A 19,779-nucleotide genomic window follows, 5' to 3' on the forward strand; every position below is an offset into this window, starting at 1 on the left:
AGCAGGATCTGGCATGTAGCCTTCGCCGGGGCCGGGGAAGGACAATTGTCAAGACAAGGAAGCAAGATGAGCCACATCGACCGCTTAAACGGGCGAAAAGGAGTTTTCGAAAGAACCCACTAGTTCGATGTAATGGGAAACTTGGAGAATGCCTTTCCTGCAGGTTGTCTGCACCGTTCCTTCCGGGGCGAGCAACAGCCTGCGCGCGCCGGCTGCTGACGCCGTACGTCAGCGCACACGCACACAGGCCCTTCTCGAGGCGCAGGGGGAGAAGAGAAAGGGTCAAAGCTGCGAAGGGGAAGGGTGTATCTCTACGGCCCTTCTGGCCTGGAGGGAGGTACGGGTTGGCTGCTGGCTTAACCCGGTCTCTCCCTTCAGTAGGTGAATGGTCAAGAAAGGGTATATTTTGCCGTGTTAAGGAGAAGTTGGGAGTGAGCCAGCAGCTTCTGTTTCTTTTTCCATCCCCCACCCCCCCACACACCCTGAATTACAGGGCGGCTTGTTTTTGTTTTGCTTTCGGTGAGAGAGAATAAGAAGAACGAGCGGCCTTCCTTCCTGAGAGGAAAGAAAAAATTCTGATTTCGGTGGTAGTGAGGGAAGAAGCGACGTTTCCCGAAAAGAAGCGTGCGTTGTTTTTTTTAACGCCCGTTTTCTGTCAGTTTTTAGCTTTCTCCTCCTTGCCTTTCCCACGCCGGATCTTGCAGTGATGGTAAATACGGTGTAATATTCAAGGAAAAATATGGGAAATTGTTTGAAGTCTCCTACGTCAGATGATATTTCTTTGCTCCATGAGTCTTCTGACCGGGCGAGTTACGGAGACGGTACCGAAATAGATCAGGAGCCGCCGCCGCCATATCAGGTTCGTCTTTGTTTGGACAAGTTTTCTTTTTGTCTCCAGTCTGGTGTATCTCAACGAATTGGTGCTGAATTTATCCACCTGCCTAAGATAACCAGGCATTACGATGTTGAAATATAATGTCTTATATTTGACCACTTTCAACACTTTTCGCTTGGGTTGTGTCTAAAGAACTCCTTTATTTACCACTTACCCGATCGAAATAAAAGAAAATACCTCCTCAGTTGTAAACCAACAAAGTAAAACCCTAGCTATCTCGGACTGAAGAATTTTGAGGAGGCAAGGTGAGATAGTTGAACAATTGTTTTCATACGGATAATTGCCATATTTTAAGTTTATTGACTTGTGTTGACAGATTTGTAATTTCAACTATTTTAACAAAACATGTAGAATTTGAAGCCACTGGCTTGTCATTACCGAAAATTGAAAACATACGAGAGCTTACTTACGTACGCAGTTGTCATTTGCAAGTGATATGGGGCCTCATTATTTCAGGTACTAATTAAATGAACTTACTTATTTGTTCCAGGAGCCAACTTGTGCAATTTGTCTCACCGTTGTTATATGTTTTACTTTGTGTTAGTAGAGATAATGCAGTCAAGGGGAAACAAAAAGGCATTGTGAAGTTAGTACTTATTGTACTTGTTGTGGTGGGGAAACTCCTGTTTTCTGTTCACTGTAGACTAATCTGTTTTGTCTTGTACAAATGGATCACTTGTATGTGGCACATTTGGCACAGACATTGAACTTTGGTATGTCACATTTCAGTAGAAAGTTGATTAATAAAAAGCACTTTTTTAATAGCTTCAAGCTTTGGTTCAATATTCGTCAAAAATGCCATCAATATGTGGCACTGGAATTTTTATCTAATTGGCTCCAAATCCCCTGCACTGACAGAACATCTTCTCATTTCTTGTCTGAGCTTCTCATATCTGTTGCTTTATATATTGTCCAGCATTCTTTATGGAATTATGTTGATGTACTGGGATGGCACGGTGGCTCAGTGGTTAGCATTGCTACCTCACAGTGCCAGGGACCTGGGTTTGATTCCAGCCTAGGGCAGCTGTCAGTGTGGAGTTTGCATGTTCTCACTGTGCCTGCGTGGGTTTTCTCTGGGTGCTCTGGTTCCCTCCCGCATCCAAAGATGTGTGGGTTCGGTGGATTGGCCATGCTAAATTGCCGATTGTACCTAGGGTGGGAAATGCAGGAATAGGTTAGGGGGTGGGCCTGAGTGAGATGCTGTCCGGAGTGTTGGTGTGGTCTTGATGGGCCAAATATTCTGATTCCACACTGTGAGGATTCTATGATGTCCTTGGTGGAAACTGTGTAAACTTGTGTTTTGGCATTTTCTCATCACAGATTTTAATGGTTATCTGAACTTGAGTGATTTGAGCCCAATACGTTTACTTACTGAAGAATTAACATTCTTAAGAATATAAGATAATTGTTTTGAACTAGAGGCAACTTGATTATCAATTATTTGCTTTATTATAAATGTTGGTAATGGCTTGTGCTGGAACAAGAAACAAGGGCAAATAGGCAAACTTTACCTTAGAACCTTTTAAGAAACTGTTTCATCTTTTAAACAGAAATCCTATAAATTCTGACCAGATGCATGGTTCTATCACTTGTGCATGATGTTACGATGCCATTGTTGGTACATTTTACCCATGTTGGAAATTCTGTCTAGTACTTTTGTCTGCTGTCACTGACCCTTTGAATAACTTGGTCTTAATTACAAATTATGTTTTGTGTTAACAATTGTAGATAGTTAAATTTTGTTTGAGAATTGGTGTAATGTGCTTTTTAAAACTAACTGTATATTGATGAATTCTGGAGTTGTCATATCTACACGTTCATCAAATGACTAGCTTGTACCTTGACAAATTTCTTCTGGTACAACTCAATTTACGATATTTCCTCATTTTAAAATGAAATTTGCAATAGACTTATTCAGGTTACTTTTGTTACCTTCTGATTATTATCAGAACACCAGTGATTGTAAGTCTAGGTTTCTGATATTTCTTTCCCATCTCCTGTTCCTCTCCCCCCCCCCCCCCCCACCAGCCATGTAAAAATACTTGACAGCAATTTTAATATTTATAGTGGCTGTCAAGATAGTAATTTCCACAGAGAGAAGAGGATTAACAATTTAGAAAATTGAATAAAGATGTAGTCATAGATATCAGCCTTCTTGAGGCTTTAAATGTGGGCAGCGTAAAGAAAATTGAAAAGTACAGAGAGTTTGTTGGGGCGGTGGGGGAGAGACCAAAATTGTTGATAGCTAACTGAGAAGCACATGGGAGAGTGTGTGGATACACAGGGAATGAGAATCTCAAAAATGTACGATGTGGTCCAGAGTGTGCAAGGTTAGAGGAGACTGCACAGGCGGTGTGGGATTTTTTTTCTCTTTGGTGTCAGAAAATTAGTAACCAGGTGATCTACAAGGGTATTAATCTTGGATAAAGATGACGAGTACAGAATAGTATGTGACTGAACAAGTCAATTTTTTATATAATACACTTTGATCAGTGTTTGAGCATTTTGGTTTTGAGTGAACAAACCAATATGGATAAGGATTTCAGAAAAGGATGACAGTTGGGCTAGTGGGTGGGAAGAGGGCAGTGTGCTTTTATAGTGATTAAGATATAGGATTTGGAATTTACTTGGACATTGAATAGAATTGATTTGATTTGTGGTTAATCCCAGTTTAACCTATTGTGTGTATGGCCTTAGAATTGGTTATCTTCTGTGTAATGATCCCATTGTACGTTACTACCAGATAAGTCAGAGCACAGTCAGGAACCTGGCTTGTTAGCTCATTCTGTCTTGAATTTACTGCAGAGATCTCTTGCTGAACCATGAGCGCATAGTGCTGCAGATTTTGCTTAAATAACAAAATGGAAGTTTACTACCAAGGGAATCAAGATAAAATTGAATAATCTAAACTTTACTTCGACAAATTTAGAGACTTTTACTGTGTTTAAAGGAAAATCTCATTCATCTTAAAAATCTCCTTTTATCAGTTGAAAAGAAGATGGCTTTTGTCATGCCCAAAACACCCCTGTTAAATTCTCATAGCACCACTCCTGGTACTGTACCCAAAAACCTACCAAGATGTACAAGTGGTGTTAAGTCAATAGGGACTTCCCTTTTTCAAGCTGAAACTGTGACGGGTTTCTTGCGAGAGCTATCATACACTTGAGCTCCACTGCACTTAGCTGAAATTAGCACATCTGGATTTTGTCTGGTTCGAAACCAACGCTAACGCTTCACTTTAAGGATTGTGTCTGGCTTTTATGAGCGCTGAACTAGACAGCCATCTTCTTCCAAGATCTTGTCAGGACTAAAACACTACCCAATATTAGAAGTTTCTCTTGGCCAAGTGTGCCTCTACCACAATTTTAAGATTCCAGTAACAAAAAATTGTGCCCTCGTTGTTTACGGCTCAGCATAGTAAATAATCTAAAGTAACACAAGCCCATTCGAGTGTAAAACCTATCTACTCTGCAATCGGGCTTCAAAAATTCCTTTTCAGAAGAAACCATCATGGTCAAAGAAATATTTAGAAATTATTTATTAAGTTCAGGACAACAGAAAAACTGATCAATTACGAGCTCAATCCAAAAAATCCAAGCCTCCAACTAACCTAAAATTAGGCAAGTACATCACAATTTGCCTCACACTACAGACTCATGAGAATTAAATTATTTGGTTCGCATCATAAACTTTGACTTTAATTACCTCTGCTCACCTCTGGGTTGTTTTGGCACATCTATGACTTGATGTCACAAAGCGGTTTACTGAGCCATAAATAATTATGGTGGACCAGGAGATCTAGATAACGTAAAACAAAAGATTAAACAAGATGCGGAAGATCTGAAACAAAAACAGAAGTTGCTGATGAAACTCCACAGGTCTGATTGCTTTCTCCCCACAGATGCTGAGTTAACATTTCTAATCTAGTGACTCTTCAGAACTGTCAGCAATGAGGAAAATGTTGTACTTGTGCTGAAGCCAAGTGGCACAGGTGGGTGTGCGGAAGGGGAGAAGTGAGTGGCAGTTGGAGATGGAGGCCAGTGAGAGAGACACATAAAAGGTCTAGCTAAGCATGGAGATTATTGATAACCAGTCATGACAGAAGAAAGGCAGAGTAAGTTGTAAGAGCTATAAGGAGAAAATGGCTGTACTGTACTGAATGAAACCTATGTATTGTAATAATAGACCGAGGAGTATGTTAGAATTGGCAACTAAAAGCAATCCATGTCATAACAGGACCATATAAGGGGTGGGTAGAACACGTGGAATGATGGAAGTAAGCCCTGAAGTTGTTGCATTTTAGAGACTGCATGATTCCCAAGTGGAAATGAGATATTGTTCTTCAAATTCACACTAAGGTATGCTTGAACACTGCAGCAGGCCTGTGACAAATGTTGGCCAGGGAAGATTATGGTGTGTTGAAGTGGCAGGTGACTAGAGGGTTGGGGTAATTTTTGCAGACAGAACATAACACAACGGCATGGCAGAACATTGACTCTCACCAACCTAATCTCAACTGGTCATCTCCTTGCAACAGCCACCCAGCTTTTGGTGACTGCAAACCATTATTTCTACTGTCAGGAATGTTTTACGTGTAAAATTTGTTCAGCGGAGGACTTTGAGCTAAACTCAGAATCATAGAATCCCTGCAGTGTGGAAACAGGTCATTCGGCCCAACAAGACCATAACACCCCTCCAAAGACCATGCCATTCCCCTACCCTTTCATTTCTAATCCACCTAACTTGCGCACCCTTGGACGCTGGGCAATTTTGCATGGCCAATCCACCTAACCTGCACATCTTTGGACTGTGGGAAGAAACCACAGCATCCGGATGAAACTCGGGCAGACTCAAGGAAAATGTCCAAACTTCAGGCAGGCAGTTGCCTGAGGGTAGAATTGAACCCAGGTCCTTGGAGCTCTGAGCCACCATGCTGCCCAAAATACCACGGCACTTTTTATTAATTAGATGGGCTTTCTCTGAAAGCTGAATTGTGCTAAAACTGGCAGGTGGCAGTTGATTTTTCTCTTTCGGATGGCAGTTGGCTCTCATTTTCCAAATGTCCCTGTATTATATACCTGTAATGACATATAAAAACGTGATTATGATTAGTTTGAGGTTGTTGACAGTAGATTTTAATTCAATTGGCTTTCTGTATCCAGATGTTTTGTTTTAAATTAGTTGACCGAATTCAAACATTTTGTCACAACATCCAAACGCTGCTGTTTTGCCTGCCACCTGTAAGGCTTTTTTTTAGATACACTTGTTTCACTTTTTGAGGCTCTGTGTACTGGCAATTCCAGCTGCTGCTCACAGATAAAAGTTTAATAAAAATGTATAAGTACAAACAAGGCACGAATCTCTTAAAGGAACCACAAATTTTAGTTTCCTGCATTCCACTTCACAATTACTCTACCCAACGTCATAACACTTCGCTCCTTAAGGAAGAAAAGGAACCATCATTGTGAAAATATTATTTTTTAGTTTTTGATCTAAATCTTAACATTATTGCCACTCTTATCAATATATAGTTCAGTTCTATAGTTAGACATATTGTATTCAGAATTAGTATGAAAGGTATAGAAAACATAGAATAGGTACTGTCCAGTCTTATCTACACATTTTCTTTAACCTCGTGATAACGGATCTGCGACATTTCTGTCCTGCAACATGTACAGTTTGTAAGTTTAAAATCCTGTTACCTAAGACTCCAATGAAAGTCTTATTTTTTGTCCTTAAAATTTTCTGACAGAGTTGTAGTCTGTGTACACAAACATCTCCAAAATATTGTTCGTAAGATAAACCTTAATGTTGTAAGGTCAACACCAAACTCAGTAATTCTATTCATCTGAAAATATTCCACTGTTGAAAAAGTTTGTTTGTTTGAAAAATATCCAATTGGCCTTTCAGTTCTGCCATCATCCTCCGCATCAACAAAGCTCCAACCTCTGTATTGCTGGTATCGATAGTGACTTAAGAGTTGAGAATTTTGGTGTAGCTAAAACTAGTGCTGTGGTTAATACAGCTTTTAAATTCTCATGCGTTCTTGCATTGTTCTGTCCATTGAAATTTCGTGTTCTTCTTGAGCAAATCTCAGTTACTCAAATTCAGCACAAACTTCCAGTAGAGGTCGCTCAGTCCCTAAAATCAAAGTACTTCTTTTGTTGGAGGATGGTCTTGGAAATTCCTCAGTGGCCTTTGTCTTGATGTTCCTTGAGGTCATCATAGAATCCCTACAGTGTGGAAACAGGCCCTTCAGCCCAGCAAGTCCACACTGAACCTCAGACCATCCCACCTAGACCCAGACCCATCCCCCCTATAACCCACCTAATCTACACATCCCTGAACAGTACGGGCAATTTTAGCATGGCCAATCCACCTAGCCTGCACATCTTTGGACTGTGGGAGGAAACCGGAGCACCCGGTGGAAACCCGTGCAGACGCTGGGAGAATGTGCAAACTCCACACAGACAGTCGCCCAAGGGTGAAATGGAACCTGGGTCCCTGATGTTGTTAAGCAGCAGTGTTAACCACTAAGCCACTGTGCCACCCCACTGTTACTCATCCTTCCATGTCTGATGTCATGATGTAAAAACACCACTTCTGCCTTCACAAATTCAGTTTTTGTGAAGTTTATAAACAATTTGCCTTCTGTAGTCACCTATATAGACACCAGTTATTCAATCCTGCCACAACTCTGTTCATAAGTCTTTGAAATATGGCTGGTGTGTTCTTCACACCTGAAGGACATTGCTTTGAAGTGTTATAGCCCACTTGGGGTTACAAATGCAGAAACTTATTTTGCGCTGTCTGACAGAGGTGCTTGCCAGTAACCACTGAGTAAGTCCAACTTGATAAACGTGGCTTGTCCACACAGTCCTCCAGCCTTGGAATTGTCTGTGAGGCTGATTTAGTTGCGGCATTTTCCTTTTGACAATCCACGCAGAATCATTGACTACCATCGGGTTCCAGAACCAACATGATTGGCGAACTCCACCAGCTTTTCCTTTGCTCGGTGATGTCACCTTGGAGCATTGTTTCTACTTTCTTCTGTACCTGTGCAGCTTTCAGAGAATTAAGCCTGTAGGGGTGGTGTTTTATTGGAGTAACGTTTCCGACTTCAACTTGTACAGTATAGTACTTGTCCTCCCCTTTTCTTATTCCCACATATGTCGTCTTTTCTGCAACGAGCCTTTCAATTCAGTCCTGTGCTCCTGAGACAAAGAACTCACTGCCTTATCCCAATATCTAACCACTTCCTCATTACTTAGCTTACTTTGAGGTACATCAGAAAAAATTGATTCTGATTCCTCAGTGAGGGACAGTAACTGTGCCTTTTTCCAGTTCCCTTTCCAAAGATGCTAGTTTTATTACTTCTTGTGGCTTTCAGTCATTTGACAAGTATCACTCGTACGGCAAAATTCAACCACATCCTTATGCGGGTCAGGCCAATAGAAGTGCTTTTTTATTTTAGCCTGAGTTTTCCTCATTCCTAAATGATGATCGTGTAATTTGTGTGCTTCCCGTAATACTTCCTGCCCATATGCTACCTGCAACATAATCTGGTGCACCCCCCACCCCCCAAGCTTTCTCCTCTGCATTAATCTGCTGAGGTCTCCATTTTTGTCTTAGGATTCTATCCTTGAGGTATTAGTCCTTGGGAATACATTTTGATTTCCTTTTCTGAGTAAGCTTTATGATATAGATCTTTTATTGTCTCATCTTGTTGTAACTCCTGTAATTTATCAGAACTGAACACCTCTACTTGTTTAGGTTCTTCCTTGACCATGTCATCAGTCAGGATGATGGCTAACTGGACCTCAACTCCTTCGTCTTTCTCTTTGGTTTCCCCCTCTTGCTTTAACCTTTGACTGTGGGATCTTGTCACCAGAGTCTGGAAAAATTCCAAGATATTTTTCTTTTAACTCCTCAGTTCCTTGGTTTTCCTTCAGCTCCTCCACTACAAGGGGCATCATTCCCACTTTTGTTCCTGCCAGGTAGTTTCCAAAAACAAAATGTATTCTTGGAATTGACATACTTTCAATTGTTCCCACTTTCACTTCCCCAGTCTTGATTGGGCTTTCCAACCTGATCTTACACAGGGGACCTCTAAGTCTCTGTCCGTCGATTCCGCAGATTACCACTCTCTATGCTTCAGAAGGAGTGCAGTACTTTGATCCCTTATTAGAGGCTGACCAGCTCCTGTATTTCTCAATATTGTAACGTCTTTATCTTCTTCCCCCCTGTTCTTACTGAGTAAACCTTACCCACAGAGGTGACATCTTCTTAAGAAATCGGACATTGTCTCACATTCCATTCTGAGACTAGTCTGTGTACTCTCCTGCAGCTCCTTGACTCCTTGTGTGATCTCCCTCACTACCTCAACTAATCCCACTGCTTTAGCCTTTCTTACCACATCCTTTCTCTCAATGCTTTTCTTAAACCACTGGCACTGTGTCTATGTCCCACTCCATTACAGTGCAAACACATGAGGTTCCTAGCCTCCTATTCGTCCGCATGGGTTCCTTTTTTTCACCTGCGGTGAACAGCTTCCAGTGTGAGCTACTTTTTGTTTTTCATTGAAGGATCTCCTCTTCTCCTCCTCTTTTCCCCCCCGCCCAAAAAAAAATTCAGTACCCTACAGAATGAAATTGCTCTCAGAAGCTGAATTTCAATTTATGGACTAACGCATATTCATCTGCTATTTTTGCAACTCCTCTTTCTTTGGTAACTTTGTTTCCCAATATGGGAGTTCTCATCATCTGTGGAAGTGAGTTTTTAAACTCCAGAATAATCTCTAAAATCCCCATGTCTTTTCTATCTTTTAATGCTGTCATGCTTGTTTCAAAGTTGCCCTGTTCAATTCTTTTGAACTCAACATAACTCTGAGGAAGGATCACTGGACCCAAAAGGTCCAAGTTTTGTTTTTCCCTTCGCAGATGCTGCCAGACCTGCTGAGCTCTTCCAGCAAGTTTGTTTTTGTTTCGGGTTTACAGCATCCCAGTTCTTTCAGCTTTTGTTCAACATAACTCTGACCTCATTCCTACTTTGTTTGTGAACCGTTATTTATCTGCTTCTGGTACCAATTCAAAGGCACTCAAAATTGACTAGAAGAATACAAATTTGCAGTATATTCATTGCCACGGAGCGTAGTAGATGCCGGGGCATTAAATGCCTTCAAGGCGGAGATTGATAAATTCTTGGTCTCAGAAGGAATCGAGGGCTACGGGGAGAGTGCAGGGAAGTGGAGTTGAAATGCCCATCAGCCATGATTAAATGGCGGAGTGGACTCAATGGGCTGAATGGCCTTACTTCCACTCCTATGTCTTATGGTCTTATATACATTTAAGTTATTTAGCTCATTGTGCCTTTGGTTCTAGTTTTTCACTGCATCTACCTGGTCTAATTATGTTACTCTGTTCTTTCCTGGATTCACTTTAAAGGGACACTGGGCAGAATATTTAGGCCAGAGTCATTGCTGTATAGCAAAATGGACAGGAGTGTAAGAACAGGAGTTGGCAATTCAAGTTGTTGGACCTGCCCTACCAATTAATGTTGATCATTGCTGATCAAACACTAAGACATTTTAACCATGCTATCTCCACAACCTTTATGCCAGCATTTACTGCTTGCCCCTTGTTGCCCTTGAAGCTGGTGATGAGCTGCCACCTTGAACTACTGCAGTCCATTTACTGGAGGTACATCGACAATGCCATTAGGGAGGGAATTCCTAGATTTTTGACCCATTGGTGGGAAAGGAATAGCAGTATATTTCCAAGTCAGGATGACTGAGTGGCTTAGAGAAGAACTTCCAGGTGGCAATGTTTCCATTTATCTGCTTCCCTTCTCTGACTAGATGGAAGTGGTTGTGGGATTGAATGGTGGTTTTGAAGGATCCTTGGCCATTTCTGCAGTACTGATGAGCATTGGTGGTGGAGGATGAGAATGCTTGTGGATATGGTGCCAATCGCGTGGGCTGGATGATGTGCTGCTGCTTGAGTATTGTTGGAGTTGTGCTCATCCAGGCAAGTGGCGAGGATTCCATGGAACTTCGAGATGGTGAACAAGGTTTGTGGAGTCAGGGCATGAGATGTGCTGCATAATTGCTAACATCTGATTCGCTGTTTAGCTGCTGTATTTAAGTAGTCATAGAGTAATACAGCATGGAAACAGGCCCTTCAGTCCAAACCTGTCTATGCTGACCGTGGTGTCCACTCCAGTCCCAATTGCCCACATTTGGTCCCAATCACTCTTAAACCCTTCCCATTCATGGACACATCCAATTTTATTTTAATGTTGCTATTTGTACCTTCCTCAACCATTTTCTCTGGCAGCCTATTCCATATATGCAGTACTATCTGCATGAAGAAGTTGTGTCAGATCCTCCTTAAAATCTTTCCCCTCTCAGCTTAAACCTATGCCCTTTAGTTTTCATTTCCCCATCCTTGGGGGGGGAAAAAAGATTATATGCATTCATTCTATCTATGACCGTCATGATTTTGTGCACCTCAGTAAGGTCTCCCCACATTTTCCTTCGTTCCAAGAATAAAGTCCTATCTTATTCAAACTTTTCTCCCCTTGCCTCAGCCCTACTAGTCCAGGCAACATCCTTGTAAATCTTCTTTAAACACCTTTCAGTTTAACTCTGTTTTCCTATAACAGGGTGATCAAAACTGTACACGATACTCCCATGTGTGGCCTCAGCAACAAGTTACACAACATTCCAACTCCTGTACTTGGTGCTTCAACTGATGAAGACAAGCACTCCAAATGCCTTCCTCACTACCCTCTCCTCCTGTGATCTTCATTGAACGTGGCAGTGTACTTATATTCCGATGTCCCTGTGTTCTATGACAGTCCTTGGGAGCTTACCACTCACTGTTTTAAGTCCTGTATTGCACTTTGAAAAGTCAAATCAACACCTCACCTTTATCTGTACTGAATTGCATTTGCCAATCTTCAGCCCCATTCCCCATCTGATCAAGATGCTTCTGTAATTATTCATAAATGCATGAGAGAAGTGTGGAGGTTGTTTAGGGAGCAGTTGCGATTAAGTACTGGATAGCTTTCTCTCTCTGAGGGAAGGAAAGGATGGTAAGGTGATGGAACCTTGGTTGACAAGACATGCGGAACATCTAGTCAAGAGGAAGAAGGAAGTTTACTTAAGGTTGAGGAAGGAAGGATCAGACAGGGCTCTAGAGGCTGACAAGGGAGGCAGGAAGGAACTGAAGAATGGACTTAGGAGAGCCAGATGGGGGTATGAGAAAACCTTGGCAGGTAGGATTGAAGAAAGGCTTGCGGTTTTCCATGCTTATGTGAGGAACAAGAGGATGGCCAGAGTGAGGGTAGGGCCAATCCGGGATCATGGATGGAACTTGTGCGTGGAGTCAGGGGAGGTCCTTGAATGAATACTCTGCTTTAGTATTCTTCAGTGAGAGGGACCTTGACAGTTGTGCAGGCAGCATGAAACAGGCAGATATGCTCGAACAGGTTGATGGTAGGAAGGAGGACAAGCTAGAGATTTTGAAAAACATGAGGATACATAAGTTCCCTGAGCCAGATGGCATGTACTCAAAGTTTCTACAGAATGCTAGAAGAGATGGCTGCCTCTTTGGTGATGATCTTTGTGTCCTCTCTGTCCACTGGAGTAGTACCAGATGATTTGAAGGGTGGTAAATGCCCCTCCCTTGTTCAAGAAAGAGCACAGGGAATCCTGGGAATTACAGACCAGTCTGTCTTCTGTGGTGTGCAAATTATTGGAGAGGATTCTGAGAGCGAGTATTTATGATTTGGAAAAAACACAGTTTGATTAGAAGTAGTCAGCATGGCTTGGCGAGGGGCAGATCATGCCTCACGAGCCATATTGAATTCTTTGAGGATGTGACAACACACAATGAAGGCAGAGTAGTGGATGTGGTGTATATGGATTTTAGCAAGGCATTTCATAAGGTTCCCCATGGTAGGCTCATTCCAAAAGTAGGGAGGCTTGAGATTCAGGGAAATTTGGCTGCCTGGATACAAAACTGGCTGCCCAATAGAAGACAGAGGGTAGTAGTGGATGGAAAGTATTCAGCCTGAAGTTCGGTGACCAGTGGTGTTCCGCAGGGATCTGTTTTGGGACCTCTGCTCTTTGTGATCTTTATAAATGACTTGGCTGAGGAAGTGGAAGGCTGGGTACTAAGTTTGCTGATGACATGAAGGTTGGTGGAGTTGTGGACAGCTTGTAGAGCTGTTGTAGTTTGCAGCAGGACATTGACAGGATGCAGAGCTGGGCAAAGAAGTGGCAGAGGGGCTTCCTTCTAGAAAAGTGTGAAGTGATTCATTTTCAAAGGTTGAATTTGAATGCAGAATACAGGGTTAATGGCAGGATTCTTGGCAGTGTGTAAGAACAGTGGGACCTTGAAATCCACGTCCATAGATAGCACAAGGTTGCTACCCAAGTTGGTAGGGTTATAAAGAAGGCGCATGGTGTGTTGTCTTTCATTGGCAGGGGAATTGAGTTTGAGCTGCAGGGTTATGCTGCAGCTATATGCAAAACTCTGATTGATTAGACCGCACTTGGAATATTGTGTTCAGTTCTGGTCAGCTCACAGGAAGGATGTGCAAGCTTTAGAGATGGTGCAGAGGAGATTTATCAGGATAGTGCCTTGATGGAGGGCAGGTCTTAAAAGGAAATGTCGAGGGGGGGCTTTTTTCATTGCAGCTAATAAGGATGAGAGGTGACTTGATAGAGCTGTACAAGATGATGAGAGGCATAGGTAGAGTTGATAGTAATTTCCACCCTGGGAAAAAGTATCTGGCTATCACAAGGGGACATAATTTTAAAGTGATTGGAGGAAGGCATAGGTGAGATGTCAGTGGTAGGTTCTTTACACAGAATGATGGGCACGTGGAATGTGCTGCTGGTAATGCTAGGGGAGTCAGATACTTAGGAGACTTGTAAGCAACTTTTGGATAGTCACATTTGGAGGATAGTAAAACGTAGGGCATGCAGAGTAGATTGATCTTCATAGGATAATAGGTTGGCACAACATTGTGGGCCAAAGGGCCTGTACTGTGCTGTACTATTCAGTGCTCTGTTCTATGTTCTTCCTTGCTATGAACAATACCTCCCCAATTTTGATTCATCCGCAAGCTTACAAAGCATGCCTTGTACATTCATATCCAGATTGCATGTGTAAATAACAAATAATAAAGATCCCAGCACCAACTATTGTAGCACACCACTCGTCACAGGTCTGTGGTTTGAGAAACAACCTTCAACTGCTACCCTCTGCTTCTGACCACCGAGCCAATTTTAAACTCGCTTAGCTAGCTCTCCCTGGATCCTGTGCGACCTAACCTTGTCCTGCAAGGTAGGCTAGTTCTTGTCAGAGGACTTTGTAAAGTCCATATAGACGACGTGCACTGCCTTACCCTCAGCTACCCTCTTTGTAAAAACCTTTGAGTTTTTAAGACATTACTTCCTGCGCACAAATCCACACTGACCATCCCTAATCAAACTTGACCAACCAAATGTTGGTTGATCCTGTTCCTCTGTATCCTGTCCAATAACTAGCCTACCACTGACGTCAGGCTCACTGGCCTGTTGTTCCCTGGCTTGTCTTTGCCACTTAATGGAACAAGGTTAGCCACTCTCCAGTCTTCCAGTAAAGGTGACACACAAATCTCCGCAAGGGCCTGTGATTTCTTCCTTAGCCTACCATGATGTCCGAGGATGGACTCTATCAGACCCTGGGAATTTATCCATCTTAATGTCTTCAAGGCTACAAATATCTCCCTGCTATTATGTATGTGGTCCAAAACATCCCTGTTTGTTTCCCTTGTTTCCTTAGCATCCATGATTGTCTCCTCAGTAAACATTGACGATAAGCATCCATTTAAAATCTCACCCATCTCCTGTGATTCCACACATAGACAGCCGTGCTGATGTTTGAGGGGACCAATTCTCTCCCTAGCCACTCTTTTATTAGCTATACAACCATTTGGGATTGTCTATAAACTTATCTGCCAGATCTGCTTCATACCCTGGTTTTGCTCCTCTGATTTTCCTCTTTAGTGTGCTGCTATGCTTCTTATAGTTATCTAGGGATTCACTTGAGCCTGATAGCTTTAAACCAGTTGGGTCTGGTTGAGTTTCTGTTTAATCAACATCCTGCTGTTACCATTAAATGGAGGATTCGGCAGTAGCAAAGCCATTAATTGTCAAAAAGCAGTGGTTAGATTGTCTTTTATTGGAGATGATCATTATCTGGCAGTCTTGTGGCATGAGCGTTACTTGTCACTTTTGTCAGCCCAAACTTGGATATTGTCAAAGTCTTTCTGCAATTGAACATTGTTCAACACCACTATAGTCTTTGTGCCAATCATCAGCAAACATTCCTCTATTATAAAAGGTTAGTGATGATGCAGCCGAAGGGCCGAGGTCACTACCCTGAGGTACTGCAACACAGATGACTGACTAGCAGTAACTGTAACCATCTTCCTGTGTGTTGGCCCTGGCAGAATCTAAACTGAACATCAGTGAGCAGGTTGCTGATGAATCTGTCTTCCTCCTCCTTGCCACTTGGAAGCACTGTGGGTGGCAAGGATTCAGAAGGCTCCACATTCCATACTCCTCCCCCTTGATTCATACTACTTTCTTGTCTCCCTTTCCTTCACTATCTTGTTAAGCAACATACTATGTAATATTTCAAGCTGCAGTCTCTCTTTTCTGCTATATCTTTAGCTCATATTGTAAAATTTTTGTCCCACTCAGGATGTTGAAACTGAGCTTGTCGTTTGAAAATTCAAACAGTTGAAAATCTGCAATTCTTTTTACACAATGTCATGGTTGTGTTTTCATTTGCTGTTTTTAGTTGTCCTGAGACATTGGGATTATTGTGCTGAATGTCTCTTAAAGAAGGACTTATTAACTTTATCTGCACACTCACTATTATTCTTTGGCTTTAATGTAAAATATTTTGTTTTAAATGGCTCTGTTCCTGTTTTTTACAGGATCATCTCCCTTGCTGTTGATACTTTGTGGTCTGGCTTCTGAAAGACTTTTAGACCATTTGATACAGGGTTGTCGCAGAAAAAAAAGCCACACTTTTGGAATATTGAATCATTTTACTCCATCTTTTCACCCTTTCCAGCTGTGTCCCCAGACTACGTTGTCATAATCCATTTTGTACAGTCCCTCTTAAGTTGTTGTATTCATCAGCCAGAACAGAGATGTATTGAGGTGGTATAATGCTCTAGTCAGACCAAATTTGGAGCAATTTTGGGCCTAGTATCGAAGGAAGGATGTTCTAGTCTTGGAGGGGGTCCAGAGGAGGTTTACAATAATCCTGGGAATGAAGGGATTGTCAGGACCAGTTGCAAACTCTATCTGTATGCCATGTAGTTTAGGAGGATGTCCAGGGATTTGATTGAAAATTAGAGAATACTGAGAGGCCTGGATGGAGTGGACAATGGGGAAGGTGTTTCCATGAGAGAGGAGACTAGGAACTGAGTGAAGCAACAGTCCTTTAGAACTGAGTTGTGGAGTAATTTCTTCAGTTTCTTCAGCCAGAGAGTAGTTCCTGTGTGGAGCTCATTACTGCAGAAGGCTATGAGGCCAAGTCATTAAATGTATTATATGTATTAAATGTATTAAATATATAGACAGGCTATTTATTGATGAGTCAAAAGTAACGAGGAGGAGGCAGGATCTGAGAAACACATCAGCCATAATCAAATAGTGGAGCACACTTGATGGGCTAAATGGCCTAATGCTGCTCCTGAATCTGGTGCTATTCAGCTGAGGTTCTGGATTACTAACTAAACCCAGTGACATTGCCACCTGTCTCCTCTTTTCACTTTGAAGTTTCTCACTTTGTTTTTTTTTCATATATGTTGTTGATGCCTTATTTTGGCAACAGCAATGGGAAAAATATGTTATAAATAACTTGCGAATGCAAAGCGACATTCAATCTATTTTTGCCTGATTCCAGTTCGATGTACTTAAAAGCTTCAGAGACCTGATTTCTCCTTTAAATTCTGCCTTTAAACCTATTAATAACATTATTTTCAAATTCACTGCTCCTTATCTTCCCTCAATCATCTTAAAGATGCCTAAAATCTGCCCCTGGCTGGGTCCGCTTTTCAGTTAGTGATTAGTAAGATGGACCTTTATCGGGAAATATCAAAGTCTAGAGTCATCACTTAGACCGTTAACACATTTAACTTCCAGAGTTGTACCAACTGTGTTTGGTATTTTTGTTTTGAAGAACCAAGAATCACTTCCCTGATCTGCATTCCAAAATATTTGATGCTAGTAAAGCCAAGAAAATGACCGCAGGTCACTTGTCAAAGGAGAATCCACTGTAATCAATTACCCCTCCCTCCCCCCTTGAAATCTTGCGCCAATAGCCTTGTTTTACCCCTGAGCCCCAACAGGGGATCCTTTTCCATGCATTTCACTGCGATGGGCTGGCTGATCCCTGTCTGGCAACTGTGTATTTGTCAGTTACTTCCTGCTTTTAATTCTTGCTGTTTGCCAGCGTTTTAATAACTTGTCTTCTAACTTGTTTGTAAGCATCAAGAAATCCCAAACACACAGGTGTCTGCTCCTGGTGGCTCCAACATCTGCTATTTTCTTTAATTCGAAGCTACGCCCTCTGTCTTGCCTTTTGCTTGTTCTGAACTGTTAGAGTTTGATCTTGCTTCAACAGTTTGTCTGTCCTTGGGTCATGTTTGCTTGCAGACTGCTGTGTGAGATTTTCCAACATTTTCTCATCTTTCATGCTCGTGATTCCTTGAGGATCTGCAAATTTGTAATCCATACCCAGCAACCTTGAGGTGTGCACTAGAAAATTCTACTTTATGATATGTAAATTTCTTCTCTTTTGTCCTTACTGCTGACCTTTTCTGGACTTCTCCACTCTTTAAGCACCATCCCTTTTTTAACACAGTAAACCATGTTTCCCTGAATGAAAATATGAAGTTGGTCATCTTGGATGGGAGAACAAAAAACCTTATTTTAAATGGAAAAACTGCGGAAAACAGCGATTTTTAAAAAGGGACTTGAGAATACTTGAACTGCAATGCTCGCAGCAGGTGATCAGGAAGGCCAGTGGCATGTTGACCCTTATTTCAAGGGGTTTGGAGTATAAGTAGGGAAGCCTTACTGCAACTGCACAAGGTGCTGGTAAGATCACATCTGAAGTACTGAGCAATTTTGGTCCTTTTATTTAAGGGGAGATATCACCACTGGAGGCTGCATAGAGAAGGTTAATGATTTGCAATATGATGAGGTTAAAAGGTTAAAAATAATTAAATAGGATAAATAGGTTAAATCAGAAGATGCTGATCACAAACAATACCAGGAAGATACTACACACCCCAACACACTCATCATGAAACATTACATCAGGGACACATCTGAACTGACCACAAGGCTCCTATGACCACTGATCAGAGTACCACACAAAGCCACATCAACACTTTGCCAAATGTTCACCTGAGCCAAAGACCCACTACCCAGTATGGACAGGACCAATGTCATATACAAGATTCCCTGCAGAGACTGTGACAAACACTACATTGGACAAACAGGAAGAAAATTAATCACAAGGGTATACTCGCATCAATTGGCAACAAAAAGATAAGACCAATACTCACTCATCTCTATCCACATGGATAAGGAAAACCACCAATTCGAGTGGGACAACAGCAGCATCCTGGGGCAAGCAAAGCAGAGACGAGCACAGGAATTCCAAGAAGCCTGGTACTCTACTAGGAAAGCCATCAGTAAACACAGAGCTCAACCCCCATATACACTCTGTTGCGAAGGAAAACCAGAAGTGAGGTAATCCAGCCTAACGGACGCCAGAGTTCAAATAACAGGTGGGAAAACACAACAGCGCTAAACCGGAGGCTGCAGTGATGATGTGATCCAGCAGGGTAGTGGAATGTCTGCGGAACAATGAACCAACTTGGCGGGCGAGCCAACCAAACACAACATCCACAACCCAAGCTACAAATCTACTCCGAAAACCTCAGATTGGAACTCTACTCACTGGAATTTAGAAGAAAGGTAATCTTGTGGAAGCAGAGACTCAAGGGGCTTGAGAGGGTAAACGTTGATAGGATGTTTCCCCTCGTGACCAGAGGGCATAGTCTCAGAATAAAGAAGCACCGATTTAAAACTGAATTAGAAAGGAAATCTCTTCACTGAAGGCTGACTCTCTTTGGAACTTCTTGCTATAAAGAGCTGTGAGGACAGAGTCCTTTGTGGATTGATAGACCAAGAATCTGTATGATCGGCAATGATCCTGTTGACTGGCAGAACAGCCTTGAGGTGCTAAACGGCCTCCTACTATTGTTATTTCTTCTTGTGGTCTTACATTGTATCTTAAGAATCACTGAATCCTTTACAAAGGCAAAATGTGTTGAAACGGTTTGATATAATTGAACTAATTATAGTGTCCAACTGGGGACTGATCACTTAGAATTGTTGGAACTTTGAGATTCCAACCACACACTAATTGACATGGACAATATCTTCTGACCATCTGCGATGAATTCTTAATGTGTGTAACCTGTGCTACTGGAGACAATAATTTGAGTTTGGCCCATTCGGCAAAATTCTTAGGAATTACTTGAACAATTGTTTGTTTCTTCTGTCATCACATTATTACTTAAAGGGTTTTTGCTACTGTATTCTTAATTGTTAAAATTTGCATGTACAAAACTAAACAAAAGCAAATTTTTCTCCACTTTGTGAGAAATTTTGCCAGTAGTCCAGGTCACGTCCCTAACTACTCTTCCATTACCTTTATTCGCAACTATTTTATTAACCGCACTGTCGATCATTGGCTAAATCTGGTCACCAAATTTACAAAATATGAAAAATTTTT

At 41.8% G+C, this 19,779-nt stretch overlaps 1 protein-coding gene across 2 annotated transcripts in view; it reads left to right on the forward strand.

The window, feature by feature from the left end:
• The first annotated feature begins 235 nt into the window (after positions 1–235).
• The window catches only part of rnf11b (ring finger protein 11b), a 75,744-nt gene continuing 56,200 nt past the window's right edge, over positions 236–19,779 (forward strand). For both annotated transcript variants that reach the window (XR_007248443.2, XM_048539483.2), the window contains exon 1: positions 236–859. Coding sequence is in view for 1 of the 2 variants with exons in the window: in XM_048539483.2 (XP_048395440.1) it covers positions 740–859 (120 nt within the window). In the remaining variant the exon portion in view is untranslated. The remainder of the gene's footprint in view (positions 860–19,779) is intronic.

Source organism: Stegostoma tigrinum, chromosome 8 (genome assembly GCF_030684315.1).
Source record: "Stegostoma tigrinum isolate sSteTig4 chromosome 8, sSteTig4.hap1, whole genome shotgun sequence".
Lineage (NCBI taxonomy): Eukaryota > Metazoa > Chordata > Chondrichthyes > Orectolobiformes > Stegostomatidae > Stegostoma > Stegostoma tigrinum.